Raw genomic sequence first — 17,055 nt, forward strand, 5'->3', positions numbered from 1 at the left:
TCTCATGCAAGTTCTATGTTGCCACTCTCGGTGTGATTGTTCTTTCCGTACGCTTTTGTAAAGTTACGGTCGCAAACTCTCTCTCCGCCTCCCTACACGTGTATCTTAAGTGTGGTTCATTTGTCAAAAAAGGACGAACAGGTGTTCTGACAGCTCGACTGGTAGAGCAGGTGACCCATGCACTGGAGGCCAAGTCCTCAGCAGCCGCCCGGGCTTGAATCAGGCCCGAGGCCCTCTGCTGCATTTCTTCCCACACTCTCTCTCCCCCTGTGTCCTATAACTCTCTGAGATGACCTGTCAAATAATATAGGCGAGAAAAAGAAAAAGTCATATTGTGACAGCTTTAACTGTGGGCATATTTTCAGGACCCTTTTCTTTCATATATATGAAATTCTAATATGTGGGGTTTCGGTGTTGTATGTAAATCTGGATGGGATGCTGATTTGATCTGCAAATGCTGTGAAAACAGAGTAGGTTTTATTTCTTTTAAGTATATGTACTCTTCTTGTGACAATCTATTACAGTTTGTTTCTTCTACATTGTTGCAGATCATTGTTGCAAGTATATTATATATATTTATTTATTTTTTTTTAAAAAGACGGGCTGTTTATTACTCGTATAGGCTGGAGGCCTAACTGTTGAATCAGTCCACACAGTCTGGCTGTCAAGATCCATGTATGTGACTCAATGAGCGCCACAGAGCGTTCCCTTCAAACAGCTGTGAATTACACTCACGTTGTGCTGTTTGCAGGAAAGCCATCAGCCTCTGGCCGGCAAACAGGCTCAGTGATTGAGCGGATCCAGGACAGATGGTCACGTTTCTATAAACAGACCAGGACAAACAGACGCAGGTTCTGCTGGGATTTGCTCTGCGATTCAGAAGAACCTTGCTGCTGTAATGTTCGCCCACTTGTCCACACACACACACACACACACACAGAATTTATATGGAGACAAAAAAAGGACAAACATTTTAAGAGGCATTTTGTTTAAAAATAACAGTACAAAAACTCTTCCAGTATTTTTTCCAGACAGTTCAACAATAATTACAGTTTACAGCGTTCAAAAATATCATTTCATGTGTGAGCCACTTTTAGGAATATGCCAACTACTACTACTAAACCTGGCAGAAGTATTTTCACTTAAACTGTCGACCGCACCTTCTTTGTTTCAGGTTGGTACATTTTCATATTCTTTTTTTTTTTTTTTTTTCGAGCAGCGGGTTCCACTTGAAAACATGCATGTTTTTTTAAAAAGGCTGGTAAGGCATTTGAATATTCAACACGTTGCTTTGGTCTGAAATGTAAATCATCCGGAGGAGCGTCAGTGAATTTGGCTCGATGTACCCTTTCTCTCTTTTTTTTAAAAATATGTTAATTATCAACAACCACTCAGTTTCATCAGTATAAAAAAAGAAGAAAAAAAAAATCGTCACAATTTTCATTCACTTCCACGGGGCTGGAGAGGCATCTGGGTGAGCGTGATCAAAGCTGTGTACAGTGTGATAAAATCTCTACTCTACTATATAACAACGTCTGAGTGCGAGGTGACCAGCACCTCCAGTCTCCTCTCTAGTAGCTGAACATCTGCTGCGCAGAGCCGCTCTGCTGCTGCGAGGTGGGTGGCTGGCTCTGGAGGGGCCGGCCTGGCTCCTGGCCTTGACTCTGGACCTCTTGACCCTCTTGGGCACCCTCCACCACGGGGGTGACCTGGCTGCCTTCAGCTGCCGTTACAGGCCTCCAGGCCAGAGTTGGGGCCTCCAGCTGGTGTCCCATGGGGTTCACCAGCGTGGTGACGTTGATGAAGTGGGCGACCGACTGAGGCGCCGTGCCGCCGCCGGGGCCCACCGTCTCTGGGACGAGTTCGGCCGGGCGGTTGTGGAGCATGGCGGAGCCGCTGACGGCGTCGAAGGTGACAGTGAGGATGGAGTTGTCCAGGGTGAGTGGCCGGTCGCTGGCCGTCAGGTGGCCCACAGCTACAGGCTGCAGGCTGGTGAACTGGGCGGGGGGGTGGCTGGTGATGGGCGTGACGGTGATGTTGGTCAGCCCCACAGAGCTGTTTGGTGAGGCGGCTGACGGAGCGTTGGGGTCGGCCAGGACCACCACCTGAAAGTTGCAAAAAGGTTCTGGGTTTTGTTCACTGGATGACAAATGCATTTGCAAGGACAGCTGTGACATAAACAACATTCATTTACCATTTTACAAATATTGTCGTATCAGGTAGATGATGTAATGGATCTATAAATTGTTCAAGTATATTTAATGAAATCAATGGCATGTGTCTTGACGTAATATGGGATGTAACCCATTCATGATCATTCAGTACTACTGAATTTTCATTTTCCTCCTTCCAAACATAACAATACTGAATATAATAAAAAATGTTGACAATTATTTTCCCCTTTCTGCAGTTTTACTGAATTTACTACTCCAGATTTGCAGGATTCAAATATCACTATGACCCACTAAAAGTCCATGGCAGTGTCTTCCTCTGCAAGAATCCTGCCCTCTTGTGTTTTCTCATTGTCTTAGAACTTAATTTGCTGTGTTCAGGACATTTCTGGGCGTTATCCTTTTGGCAGTGGTGCGTAGCCACAAGCCAATGAAAGTGTGAAGTGGGGTGTGAAAACATGGCAAAACCAGGTCTTAGTGTCTCTCCTCTGCTCTGTCTGTGTCACAAGCTTTACGTCTGTGTCTGTTTGACCGAGGGCGGCTTGAGATATACACACACACACACACACACACACACACACACACACACACACACACACACGCGCGCGCAAACTCAGAGCAGAGAGGTGAGTGTGTGGCTTTATTTGCGCTCTAGATCGTAACTGAAGAGAGAGAAAAAAAAAAAGTTTTATTTCTCCAACTCTGCTTTGTTCTCCCTCTATTCATTCGCTCTCATGCTCGCTTGACTGCTGATGCTCTCTTCGGCTAGTTCAGCCAGGGGGGAGGGGCCAATGTTAGATGGTGTGTTTACCGACAGCAGACAACAAATCCTGCATAGTCTACCTTTAAGCTGCTGCAAAGGTGTTACACAGCGGGTTGAACCTTGATATCACATGAAACATCCCTCATAATGTCATCTTTACTGTTTCGTGGGATAATGTGATGTTATGACATCATGTGTCCATTTATCAGTTTTAATACCTTTACACTCATTTAGATCCAAGTTAATCATTACCATTTAAGATGGACATTTTATTACAGTATAAAAGCTGTTCTGTAGTGTAATTAACCATCACATGAGCAGTTCTTGTAACTCTTTATCACAATGAACAAAACAACAAAAAGAAAATCAGGCTCCTTTTAATAAAGAGCCAGAAAGGCAACAGCGTTCTTTGCCTCTAATGTATATGATCACTGCTTCTGTGCATTTTTTAAATTTATTCTGCTCGCCATCAGCAAGGTGTGGTCGGCTGCTGTCTTTGGGCATTTGGCGCTTCAGCAACAACAACATGCCCATTTCTTGTTGTCTTCGAAGAAAAGAGATTTGACATGTTATAATGACACTAAAACAACAACCTCAGTAAAAGTCTTCATATCTACCTGTTGGATGCTCTGCACAGCAGAGCTCGTCTCAGTCTCCTCGCCGACGATGACAGTGTTGTATTCGGTCATGGTTTCGTGCCTCTGCTCGGTGAAATCAACATATTCGTCGGACTCGGAAAGCTCCGGCTCAGCCTGAACTCTCTGCTTCTTCTTGGGGTGTCGGGAGGACCGGCTGGGCCTGTCCTGAGCCATGCCGTCTTTATCAAGGGTCAGAGTGGGCTGGAGAGGAGGGTGAAACATTTCATGACAATGTATAAATCAATGACAGGTGACATCAAATCTAGATTTTGTTATTCTATTTTATCTGTCTCTGAAAACTCAAAACATGTCACACAGGATGCATGGTGATACCGTCTGCAAAGTATTCAGAGTAATACTAGGAGAGGTACAGGCTAACAACACTAATACTATGCAGGAAGAGTATGCCTGAGCTCACACTGTGTATTAAAAGGAACTCATACTTGCACTCTGACAGTTCTATATTAAGTTTGCAATCAAACAAACTAAAGGGCACCACAAGGAAGTAAAGAGTATAAGGAACAAGATATACAGAAGTGCCAGGCGACAACATCATTTAAGGATCTGATGGTTGATTAAATGTGTAAATCAAGGAAAACAGAAATGTGACACATCTAAAACAGTCTAGATTCATGAATATCAATATGACTGGGTCTCTTGTTGCACTGCCCTGTAAACCTGGAAGCCACCGTCTTTGCACAGGTAGATGCCTGATCAGAGCTACTCCAGTGTCTTTCATTGTCACATACTGCAATAACGCACTTTAAAAGAACTGTAAATCAAACCTGCACAATGCTGATAGACGAGTCATTGATTGTCGAAGTTTCCTGAAGATCATCAAACTCATCGATTCTTACGGACACCACCTAGAGGCGTAAAGGTCAAGAATTATATTTTATCAAGTCGACTTTTACGAAGAAGTAATAGTAACTGGCTTGAGGGGTAAAACATAGAACGCGCATGGTTTCCCAGCATGACTGTCCAAACTCACCTCTGGGTGCTTGCGTCGCAGATGTCGGTTCATGGAAGCGCGGGTGGACACCTTGGTCCCACAGAGGTGGCACGACTGGGCCTCCACCTTCTCGTGAGTCAGGTGGACGTGCTTCTGCAGCATGTACTCTGTCAGGTACTTCTTGTCGCACGTCTCACAGGTCCATGTCTTACCCACTGCGGTGAGAAAGAGGGAAACTGGAGTCACGCTATAGGCACTGATGGAAAGAATTTTCTTTCAGCTTATACAGACTTTTTACGATTGAGCCCCAAAACTGCAAAAAGATTGTCGGTTATCGCTCGAGTCAAAACATGGCTGAATACATCATTGGATTATACTGTTACTAAAATAATTAAAATGGAGTGTGAAAAATATAAAGCTTTGTACTCTTAAAGGAATCAAAAGATATTTTGGGAAATATGGTTATTTTTGCTGTCTTCCTCAGAGTTCGAGGAGAAGATTGATGCCACTCTCACAGCTGTGTGATGAATCTGAAGCTACAGCCAGGCTGTGAACAGCTTAGCCCAACATAAAGTCAGGAAACAGTTAGCCTAGCTGTACAGTGTAAATGTGAAAAGTTTTTACACTTTGGTTTTTGTACTGATTAAAAAAAAAATGTGTATAGATGTGTTTATTTTTTAGCCTTAGGAGGTGCTGATGAGTAAACAGTCTAACTTTGCACCTGTTTACAGTCTTTGTGTTAAACTAAGCTAACTGGCTGCTGGGTGGATCTTGAGACTCTTTTACAGCCAGTCAGTTGATAATAAAACAATATTTTACTCTTCTATTTATCTTTCACTTGCTACTTTTATTATCAGCTCCTAAGTTAACCTAGTTTCCTTGTCTTGGTTCAGAATGAATCATGTATCTCTTTCCTTTCACCAGGCAACATTTCCAGTTTCTTGACTTAATATGATAATGACACTGTCATGTCCATGTATGGCCTGTGCAGTTAATGCTCCAGGGTGGGAATGTCTATTTGTGTAACATCAGTAGTGAATCAACTTGAGCAACTGACAGGGGCCAGCTTACTTGAAAAGCCCATTAGCTGGACACATGGAGCATCGATGTTTTTAGCTAGCTAACTAACTGCTGTTTTCATCTTCTAACTACACCACCTGATATCCACTAGCTTACACTAATTATATGTTTTTAATTTATCTAAAATTGTGATACAGCTACGAGGACAAATATTAACTATAAAGTGCATGATAATAATAATAATAACGTTACATTGTAAATAAAGTATGGCGTGTCAGTAAACTTATAACTAGTGTTTGCTAGCTATCTGTGTTAGCTGGCTAAACTGCTACTGCTACACAAAAACCCTTTCAGTATATTTTCCAGGCAGTTCAACAATAATTACAGTTAACAGCATTCATGAGCGAGCCACTTGTAGGTACATGCCAGCTATTATAACTTAAGTGGCAAAAGTGTTTTCACTTAAACAGTCGACTGCACCAAGTATGTCTTCTTTTTCAGGCTGGCACATTTGCATTTTGTTTCTAATTAATCAAGCAGTAGACTGAATTTTCATCATAATACAATACAACCCTTTTTTGAAAAAATTATAATACTGTACATGAGGTCAATCATGATGTAATGGTGTGTCTGTAAACATATCATCAATGTGTGCTAGCTAACTTTGACTTGTCTTGCCAGTTTGGGCTGTCAAGTTCTCCTCTCTGTTCCCAACCGATCCATCCTCCACCATTCTACTTATTTTTAACAGTAAAAAACGTCGTTTCATTTTAAAGTAGCTCTCTGTTTTGTTTTTTTTTCCTGTCCTGGCTGCTTAATTTAGGCTGCATCGTTTCTTGTCCGACCCGAAACCACTGCATTTTTTTTTTTTTTTTTATTGCTCAGGACACGAGTAAAAAAGCCAAATTACAGGCTCCTATGCTTGGCTTGTAACTGTAACAGACCGAGGCCGTGTTTCAGTCTGGTTTTAATGTGGCCTGACACGAGACACTTGCCTGTGTGGATGAGCTTGTGTGTTTCTAGAGTCGTCCTCTCACTGAACGTCTTTCCGCACAGCTCACACATGAAGTCCTTTATACCTGCAAGCACACACAGGACAACCAGTAACATGACGTACAGCTGTGACGTTTGGCAAGTCACACTGGATCAAATCTACATGTAGCAATTGCATCTCTGTTTTTATACTGAACACACCAAGCTGCTTCCACCTTGTGTGAATTCTGACTCACCCGTATGTCTCTTGTAGTGTTTCAGCATGTTGACCTTTTGGGCAAACTTGCGGTTGCACTCCTTACACTCGTACTCTTTGATGCCCTTGTGAAGCTTCATGTGGTGCCTCAGAGCGTGCTTGGTCTTCATGCCTGCACAGGAAAACAGTTACTCTACATTTAATTTACCTGACAGTCAGGACCTCAACTGCCGCGTGTTCGCATGTCGCGTATGCGGCGAGGCGTCTGATGTGGCGGAGAGGACACCGACCTTTCCCGCACTCCGCACACAGGAAGTCTCGGATGTCATCGTGGACCCTGAGGTGCTCCTTCAGCATGTCCTTCCTGGCGAAGGATTTGTTACACTTATCACAGCTGTGGCTCTTCACCCCTGGATGATACACACGCACACACACACACACACACACTTGATTACATGTAAATTGAAGAAAAGGATTTTGTTTGTTGTCATCTATCCCTGTGTGTAATTTAGCTTTCTGTTACACGTTGTTATGCCAAGTTTATGTAAAAAAAAAATAAAAAATTTCAAAATATCCTAATTTATCTAATTAATCTTAATCCATTAAATTCTTCTCTCTGGCATCTTGCCCTTTTAATGCATATAAGAGGCGTGTGCGATCTTGAGACACACATGAGATTTCAAAAGTACACTGCAAACAGGAACTGCTTCTAATTCAGCATGACTTGCACATTTGCCACCGTATACACAAACTATTAGCTACAAAACCGGTCTCAAGGTGCAGCTCGCAGCTAACTCGCTAACCTCATGCCAAGATTATACTTTACACTTACATCCATCATCCCCCAAACACTGTAGCTCTAGTAAAGATGTTTATCTTGAAAGGAAGTAAGAAAAATATTACTGGCACTGACACTTTCCTATGTCTGTTCATGTACACGTATTAGCTGTGTGTTGAAAACATGTGGACATCATTAAATTGTATAAAACTGTATAAAAAAGTTCTATGCAAGAGCAAATCAACTTAGTGAGGGAACACTGAGCACAAAGGACTTCCCTGGATGTTATGTCTCTCACTAATATTGTGTTTCCTGTAGGGATGGCTGATATTTAACTTTCGACAATATTTAATATACAGACATTTTCTTACTTATATGGGCTGAATGTTATGCTGATATATGTGCACATACTATAATATTTGTACGCCTTTTCTCATCGTGATGGTCCACTGGACGATGCAGATACAGATACATAACACTTCTCAAAATGTACACATTCACTGAGCAAGATAAGAATACTTCGTTGACTGATGGTGTCACGCATACAGAATTAATGCATCATCTTATTGGCCTGTTATATCCACGGAAATGGTCATTTTGGGCAGATGCCGGTATTTCATCTTAAAGCGTTTATTGGCTGATACTTGTTGTGTCTCGATGTTGTGCACAATTCTGAATATGTGGCTGCCTAATGAGGTGTGACAAACATTTAAATGGAGATCCCAGGCCGTTGCTCACCAGTGTGGATGATCTTGTGCCTCTCGAGGTTGCCGATGCTATTAAAGATTCTTCCACATATTTCACATGGATGGATGTACCTGTATGACACATGGCAGATTTGAAATGATTAGTTGCTTTGTATTGCAGCCTGTCCACTTACTAATATGACGCGTTTTAATGACCTTGTTTCAAATCAAAACTTTCACTTTTAGCTACAGTACTGCAGTAACCTGGGCTCTGTTACTTATCAATAGTGATGTCACTTGATGCACTGATGATTTAGCCTTGTCCAATGACAGGGCTAAACGAACGTAAAACTATGACTGACGACATGCGTTTGTTCTGCTTCCTCTGCTCTTACTTCTGCACCGCGGGGTCAGGCAGCTGCTCTCTGTGGATGACCAGGTGAGCGTTGTATGTGGCCTTCAGTGCGAAGCGTCGGTTACAGATCCCGCAGCCGTAGCCCCTCTCCTTGTGCTGCTCCATGATGTGCTTCAGGTACTCTCTGCCCTTCGCGAATGACAGCTAGAGACACACAAGGAGAGTATTCATGAATGGGAATGAGTACAAGTAAATAAGCATGTTTGTATAAGATAAAGCGTGTGTTGGAGTCTGGATGAAGCTTACTTGGCATTTCTTGCAGTTGTACTTGTGGTGCTCGGGATCGTCTTCATCCTCGTCATCGTCCGAGTCGTCGCTGTCGTCTGCTGAAATGCCGATCTTCTTGATGAAGCCCTCTCTCTCCTGCTCGTTCATTAAGGCTATGTCCTGCGACAAAAACAACTCTTGGAATTAATGCAAGTGGACGACAGCGAAGATCCAGAGGGCACGCCAAAACCCAATTTATGAGACACGGATGACACAAAGTGCTTTTTAATAATCGCAGTGACACCGACCACCTTTTGATTTGAGTCTTATCTATGGTGACACAGATAGCGTGGTGAAAAACAAACCAGCTAGGCTAGTAAACGTCACCTCTTGGCCACTGTTTGAGTCTTCAGTGTGGTAGAAGCAGCTTTCTGAGCTGACTGAAATTAAAAAAAAAAGTTGGTCGGTACATTATTATTTGGGTCTACAGCCTTTGCCAGCTCTCCCTTTTCCTTCTCCTATTTATTTCAGGCATCACAATTTATGTGCAGGTCCTGGCATAGCAAGGAAATCCCCTCCAAGTTTAGATCAATACATTTTTCAGGTCATGTGGCCGGCCGCTGTGGTGAAAAGTTTGATGTTACGATGACTCATTCCACTTTTAAAGAGAGAGGAGCTTTCATGACGAGACAGGCTACACTGGATAAAAGTTGAAGTGTTTATTTTGGTTGTTTTATGAGCAATGGTGAGTCTTTTGGTTAGAAATAACATTGTTTCTACATGCCCCCTGGTGGCTGGACCCCAGAATGCTTGCCCATTTACCCCCTATGGTCGGGCACGACCACTGCGCAAGAAGAGGGTCTTTAATTCAGAGCATACACGGGCCCAGGTGTGTGACATGGTTCATGCGAGGCTTGTGGGAGCATTCTTCAGAAAAATAAAACATGAGGTGACTGGATAGCAGAGAGTTAGACTGTGCTGCACCGACAGTTTGACACCTTTTTCTCAATGTTTTGATGCAGCTCTGTTGCTTGAGAATTGGAGATGGAAGCAAGGACTCATTCATTTCAAAATTCCATACTTTTCCAGACTCAACTTTCTGGACTTCTCTAGAGATTTTTCACACCGTACTTGACATATAAGTACAAATAGCTAGATGTCTGTAATGTAAACAAATGGTTCATGGTTAACATGTCTAGACTTTGTATGCTATTACGTTGTCAAGTAAAGTGCCAGATGATTGTAGCTAGTAAATATAGCTAATGTTATATTATAATTCCACACATATTTTGTGTCTTTTAAACATGAGGACTGAGCTAAAACAATTTAATTTTTTTGTGTGTGTGCAGTCTCGTTTATTCGCTGTCGCCGTGATGAACACAGTCATATCGGTATTCCCTTATGCAGAAAAGAGTCAATTTTCTGTAAACTTGGTTATTTGTTATGTGTATATGCAGATGTCTGCACAGAGCCGTTTTGCAGACTGTGACGTGGCTGCGTTGTGTAATCAGTCGCACGCCATGCGCTCCTCGTCTTGCTCTTGATGACACTGAGCTCTGAGCTTCTGGCACGTACTCTCTCACACAGCGGTAAACATTTAGGCTGCACTGTCTGCCTCTTCCAAACACGATGAAAAACACTGCTGTACGGTCTCGCATCTCAATTTATTTTTTTTTTAGGAACGCCACATTCCTTGAAACTTCTCCTAATTAATCTACTTTTAGTGCATGCATAAGTACAAACACGGTAGGTGCTGAGAATCTTAACTAAAAAAAAGCAGTAATACTTTGTACTTTTTGCAGAGGCAGCATGGATTTCAGACCCCTCAGATATAAGTCAATATTTCTGTGATCCCCCTGCCTGTGCCTCACCACTTCACGATGACACATCCACACTGGCAAGAAAACAGAAACTGAGCTGCAACAGGGAAACGTTTGGTTAGTTCTCCCCTCTGCTCCGTCTCACCTTGAAGTGGACGTGAATGTGATCTCGCAGGACGTCCACGCGGAAGAACTTTCGGGCGCAGATCTCACAGGTGTACTTCTTATCGCCGTGAGTCAACAGATGCTTGTTCATGTTGCTCCTGCAAGAGAACACCTGTGCATGCGCACACACACACACACACACACACACACACACGTGTCACTGATGACGGATTTATTTATGTGCACATATTTGACCCGCTGCCATCAGCGCCATTACCCTCCGCTGCAGTGCAGGGAGCTCACCTTGCCACAGATGGGACAGGGGGACGGCTCCTTCCTGTACTTGGTCCCTTCTTCCCCGTTGGTCTCCAGCTCCTCTCTCTTCATGTGCTTTGGTCCTGTAGACATATATAGATGACTTAAAACAGAAGTACATTTTCCACACAGACACTTTTTTCTCCTGTAGCTTCCCTTGCTAAAAACAGTCGTTTGAAAAATGTGCGACTCACCCACGCCGTGCCTCCTGTGGTGCTCCTGCATCACGTCTTTGCGGTAGAACATCTTGTTGCAGATTTCACAGGAGTAGAGCTTCTCGCCGTGCTTCTTCTTGTGCTTGGAGAGGTTGCTGTTGGTGGAGAAGAAGCGCGAGCAGATGTCGCACTGGAACGTCTTGTCGTCTGGAGAGAGAAGAAGATGGAATGAGCAAAAAAGACCTGGAAAGAATGCGATCACAAAAAGGGAATTGTGGAAATGAAATCAATAGTCCTACCTGTCCGGCAGTTGTGAAACTTTAAGGCATTTTCCAGGCGAAAGGATTTCTCACATGTGTTGCATTTATATTTGTACTCCTGGTCAGGCTGTTACGGAGCACAATGAGGCAGACACGTGATCACAGACTGGCAAGAGTAAGTAAAAACTCTGGAGGTGACAGTTCGGAGTGTTACTCACCATGTTCTTGCTGTGCTTGTAAGAGATGTGCTGCTTAAGACTCTCCTTGCGGCTGAACAACTTGTCACACTCGTCGCATTTGAACAGCTTATCACCTGAGGGAAAATACACACGAGGGGATTCATTAATACTAAACATAAACTTGTGCCAAGTTTTGTATGTATCGGAATTGTGCGATTCCTCAGACACAAACATGTGCTTGATCTTTACGCACCATGTGAGCGGATGTGTCTGTTCAGGTTGCTGCTGTTCTGGAAGACCTTGTTGCAGAGGGAGCAGCGGTACACCCTCTTGTGCTCTCGGGTTTTGTGTCTCTTCAGGACTGCCGTGCTGTCAGGAGTGCTCAGCAGGCCGCTGCTCGCTGCTACTGCTGCTGTTGCTGCTACTGCCTCTGAGGCCACCGGCTCGGAGCTCTCCGTCAAAGGCTTCACATCTGCACACATCAGCAACGGAATGTCAACGACAAATCCATATTAAAAGTTGCAACACATGGTAACACATGGTAACAGTGGCACAGTGGCTTCTGCGCCCAATACTGACAATGATGTTTGAGATAAATACAAATCTTATAATTGTACATATTTTCTTTAAACATACACATGAAGTGTAGTTACTGAAGATGCTGTATTTCAGGGCAATAACATCATACAGCTGAAACAGTAGCTTTAAATCAAAACACAAAGAAAAATATATCAAATAACAGCACTGGTAGCTTAGGCGCAGAAGTGCACTGAGCTAACTGCTAACAGTTAACATGCTCATGATGATGCTAACATGCAGATGTTTAGCAGGTATGTTTACATGTTCACATAGTGTGTTAGTATGCCAACTCGCACGAAACACAAAGCAGAGCTGAGGCTGCTGACGGCGTCAGTAGTTTCTAGTTATCTGGTCAGAAAACAAAGTACTGGACAGAGCTGTCAGTTCGACCTGATGATGGCCATGGATGGAAGCGAAGGAATCCCCAAAGTTATCCCAATTAGTCCTCAAAGTCTGAACCAAATTTCATGGCAGTCCAACAGTCTGGACCGACATGCCTCAAGGCAAAGGCCACTAGCAAGATAAGCCGCTGTAATTCTGCACTACAGGAAGAATTTTATTAGAACATATTAGTTAGAAATAATAAATGTTCCTAGAATGACATCTGCCCTCCTCTGCAGAATGTGCATGAAGCTGTTGTAACTTGTGTGTTACACACACAGGAAGACGCAGTGTTGATGAAGTGTAGAGTAGTGATAAAAAAAAAAGAAAAAAAAAAGAAAAAAAGAGCAACTTCTTTTTCAAGTGGAGGAAAAACTGAGAGCTGGGTCTGTTTCCTGGATTGCGAAATGTAAAGAGGTGACAACTGTCTCTTTTCATGAACCGACACAAAACAGCAAATTCTTCACAAGTTGGGTCCAAAAAAGTATATCTCAACGAACGTCTTTCACACTGTTCTTTTGTCTTTCCGTCCGCATTTCCCTGCTCAAAAGCCTGACTGCTTCTTCTATCCTCACCTTTGTTTCTGCTTGTGGCGGCTGCAGCTCCGGGCCGGCGTCCCTTGGCTCTCCTCCCTCGGCCCTGCGCTCTCCTCGGGACCGGCTGAGCCGCGGGGGGGTCGCCGTCGTCCTCATCGGGACCGACCTCCTGAGGCAGGAGCGGGTCGACTGGAAGCTCCGCTGCCGTCTTCCCGTCGTCGAGATGACTCAGCATGTTGCCTGTGATCAACAGAGGGAGGTAGGGGATTCAGGGTGTGTAACCATGACACAGCATTTCCTCAGCTGAGAGATGAGTTGAAGGGCTAAACAACATGACTTCCACTCCTCACTGAGGAGAAGAAACAGCAGGAGACCAGCATCAAATGCAATTTAAAGCTTAAACCCAGACACGACCCTAAAACTTAGCCTGGCACTTGATGAAAGAAGAGAACATTTCTAACATGTACCGCTGACTGGAGGTGATGGATGTTTTCAATGATCTCACCTGCACTGTTTTCTTCTGCCACTGGAGGCATGTGGACTCCACTTTTCTCTGAGGTCTCTGTTGGAGCAGAGGAAGACGTCACATCTGAGCGCACGAGACCAAAAACTACAACATACAAGTCACACTGTTGCCATGGCACCCAGCGACAACATCAGTGCTGTAATGTCCTCTACCTGATGGAGGAGGAGGTGGCAGAAGTGGAGGTTTAAGCATGGGCTTCTCCATTTTCTTGGCATAGAAAGCTCCGTACCAGACCCTCAGCTCTGTTCCCGGCAGCACATCCTGAGAAACAAAAGGGAAGACGACCAAATCTCCCGTTAAGAGATGAGCTGCGGGACCGGCAGAGGCTCACGTTTAGGATGGACGCACGCACCTGGGAGGTGTTGAAGTACAGGTCATCCTCCTGCTGATAGGCTGTCAGATTCTGGTGGTGGTAGTCGGTGGCAGGTCGCACCAGCATCATCCAGTTGCAGTCTTCCTCGCTGCTAGAGTCAAAACACACGACCACGCCATCCCTCTGGAAGATCTGCTCATTGAAAGATTAACAATTAAAAAAACAAAAAGGAAACTAAGACAAAAAGGATTACATATATTAATGGACTGCTGGTCAGAATTCTTTAAGGTGCACCTTCAGAGGGAACGCTCCTTCCTTCTCCAGGTGGGAGACCCTCTTAGCCTCAAAGGGCCCAAACCGGGTCCTCTTGACCAGCCGGTGCAGGACGAACACCCCCTCCTCCCCATCAGCCAGCGGTCTGATCTCTAGACTGCTCGGTAAAGATGACCTAAGACAAGACACGCACATCTTAGCATAACTGTTACAGAATAAAAAGTACCGTAATTCATTACTAATTACAATAAAATGTCAAAAAAATTTGAAAAATGCCCTCACATTTGCTGAGAGCCCTGAATGATTTCCTCATTTTAGACCAATCGTCGTTGAGTTAAGTATTATTATATTATTGGTGACACGTCATCCGTGTATTCCTGTGGTGTTGGAATAATCGGATTAATGTTTTTTTTCTGACTGGTAAAAATACACTTGAACGCCTCCTCATGTTGCAACAACAAATCGGAAGGTCTGAGAAAATGATGGTACAGTATTGAGTTGACATCACGTGACGCTGAAACACGGTGGATTAAAGTAAACACTGAGTTAATGCTAAGGAACTTTAACCAAAGTCCTATATTGTATACATAATTACATAGCTCACATGTAATCTAAAATATGGTGTGCTGGAAAAAGCTGTCGACATGTTGTTTGAATGTTCTGAACAATAAACTGCAAAACAACTTATTTTTGGTGCTGCTCCCACATTCCAACTCGGGGCACATGAACACACCGTGTTCCCACCCAGGGCAGTGGACCTGAATGCAACATGATCTGAGTCTGCAAGGTAGTTAGTGACTACAGTTGCCAAAGAAATGAAGCGAAATGCATAAAGTGCCTAAAAATGTACAGCTCTTGAGTAAATTATCAGTAGTTACATTCCATCAGTGGTTATATCTGATTCTGATGATAAGATTTGTATTCTCACTGCAAATGTATACATTGGGTCCAAATATTGGTTATTGGTGTACTTGAAAAAAGAAAGAAAATGCTTCTTTTGTCCAACCATCAGTCCAAAAACCAAAGACTATCCATTCGCTGTCACAAAAATATCAAAGAAAAACAGCAAATCCTCACATTAAAGAAGCTTGAACCACGTTCGACACTTGAGTAACAACTGAAACGAATAATCGGTGATCAGAACAGTTGGCAGTAACTGACTTAAACGCTGAAGCTGAGACACTCTGAGGCGTCACTCACCGGGCCCGGCTCAGGACGAAGGAGTCCTGGACAGTCACCAGGGGCCCCAACTCAGGACACTCGGAGTCATGGTACTGGCCACAGTCATCACACCCTGTAACACACACACACACACACACACACACACACACACACACACACACACCTGTCACCACAGCCCTTTCTCACACTCCGTCCAGTGCAGTATAGGAGCTGGATTCATACTCACAGACGAACTCATCTGGCGTCTGCTCAGCCATTATGCAAACCTACGAACACAAGCAGGTCGTTTAGTGTCATGAAACATGTGCATGTACATGGAGGAGCTACTTTAAAGAGTGTGTTTGAATGTGACTGAACTTCAGCGCCTCCCACACACATTAACCCGGGACACTTCAGCTGTGTTGAACACATCACCCCTCCTTGGTAAACAGCATTATGTACAAATGACAACACTAGCTAGTTTCTGGTGGAAGCGACACAGTTGAGCGGGCACATTAACGTGTGCTATCGGGACAGGACACGGGGATCCAGGATTTGAGCGGTTCCCAAACTGTAGCCGGGTTTTAACTCCGATCTGAGCGGCTCCTCTTCAGTAGAATGTAACAAAGAACAGTCGGCATGGCGGATGGACCGGAGACGCAAACCACCAAACCGGAGTCGGTGCTCTTCAACGGCAAGCAGCCGGCAGCGGAGGCGGCTCCCGAGAAGCCGGAGCGAGGCGGACGAACCGGCTGCACCTCTACTACTGAACTGCGTCGCCATTTTGTAGAAAATGTACGTACGTTTATGGGGAAACACGTTACCTTCTCTGCAGAAGACCCTTCATTTATCGAATCCTGACTCCGGGTTCCAATCCGCTCCAGAAACGGCGCAAGACCGGAAACGATACGCGCCGAGTGCATTATGGGGGCTGTAGGCTCGTCAGAAATGACACAAACGCTGGTCCAACGAGCCTGAATGAGACAGTTCGTTCAAATTTAAGGCTTAGAAAATAATTCAACATAAACTTTTGTCCTGTTATGTTTTTTTTTATTTTTATAAACCATAAACCAGCCTCAGGTTTCCCAGCATGCAGCTCTGTATTTACAACACTGTTTTACTTTGCACTGACTTTACTATATACCACAAAGGGCAGGACTAAATGAATTTAAAGTAAAATGAATTGTACAATTTTTTTTTAAAGTATACTCTACTCTCCAAGTTAATATTCTGCATTAAAACTCTTATTCAAGTACAGGAAGTATTTATTATGCTAAAAATCCTCCTTTAAAGGCATTATATATTGTATTGGTTACTCACAAGCATTAACCTGTAAGCGGCCTTGAGCTGAATTCTACTACCTTTTCAAGTTTGTTGCAGTTTAACCTGAAAAAAAAAAACAAAACCCCACTCTTATAAAGCTGCCTTTAATTGGCTCCCTAAGGCATGTTTTTTTTAAGTGCAGTGAAAATATTTCCACCTGTTTTTCATCTTAATAAAACACTTTGGAAAATACTCTGATCGTTGTATCGTGGACCAAGAAAGAATAACAGAGGCTGCAGCACCAGAAGTGTGACAAAGCTGATCCTCACTCACTTTTGTGCACAAAACCAAGTTGAAATATTTCCTCTTC

The 17,055-nt window shown here is 43.7% G+C and overlaps 1 protein-coding gene across 4 annotated transcripts; it reads right to left on the reverse strand.

Annotated features, from left to right (window-relative positions):
- Window positions 1-959: 959 nt before the first annotated feature.
- prdm15 (PR domain containing 15) lies at window positions 960-16,912 on the reverse strand. Of its 4 annotated transcripts, none has more exons than XM_037120015.1 (24): window positions 16,247-16,910; window positions 15,670-15,709; window positions 15,462-15,555; window positions 14,283-14,436; window positions 14,028-14,180; window positions 13,828-13,936; window positions 13,655-13,711; window positions 13,189-13,389; window positions 11,907-12,125; window positions 11,693-11,787; window positions 11,514-11,601; window positions 11,254-11,421; window positions 11,048-11,142; window positions 10,785-10,916; window positions 8,859-8,999; window positions 8,593-8,756; window positions 8,250-8,329; window positions 7,024-7,143; window positions 6,774-6,905; window positions 6,540-6,623; window positions 4,564-4,739; window positions 4,358-4,438; window positions 3,552-3,773; window positions 960-2,105 (listed from the first exon to the last, which is right to left on the reverse strand). In XM_037120015.1, exons 1-24 carry the CDS (start codon window positions 16,343-16,345, stop codon window positions 1,572-1,574), a joined length of 3,438 nt encoding a protein of 1,145 aa, XP_036975910.1. In that variant the 5' UTR covers window positions 16,346-16,910; the 3' UTR covers window positions 960-1,571. The 4 variants fall into 4 exon arrangements, with proteins under 4 accessions (XP_036975910.1, XP_036975912.1, XP_036975911.1 ...); XM_037120017.1 differs by having other exon boundaries at window positions 15,820-16,909; XM_037120016.1 differs by having other exon boundaries at window positions 15,801-16,909.
- Window positions 16,913-17,055: the final 143 nt, after the last annotated feature.

This window comes from Acanthopagrus latus, chromosome 13, assembly GCF_904848185.1.
Source record: "Acanthopagrus latus isolate v.2019 chromosome 13, fAcaLat1.1, whole genome shotgun sequence".
Taxonomy (NCBI): Eukaryota; Metazoa; Chordata; class Actinopteri; order Spariformes; family Sparidae; genus Acanthopagrus; species Acanthopagrus latus.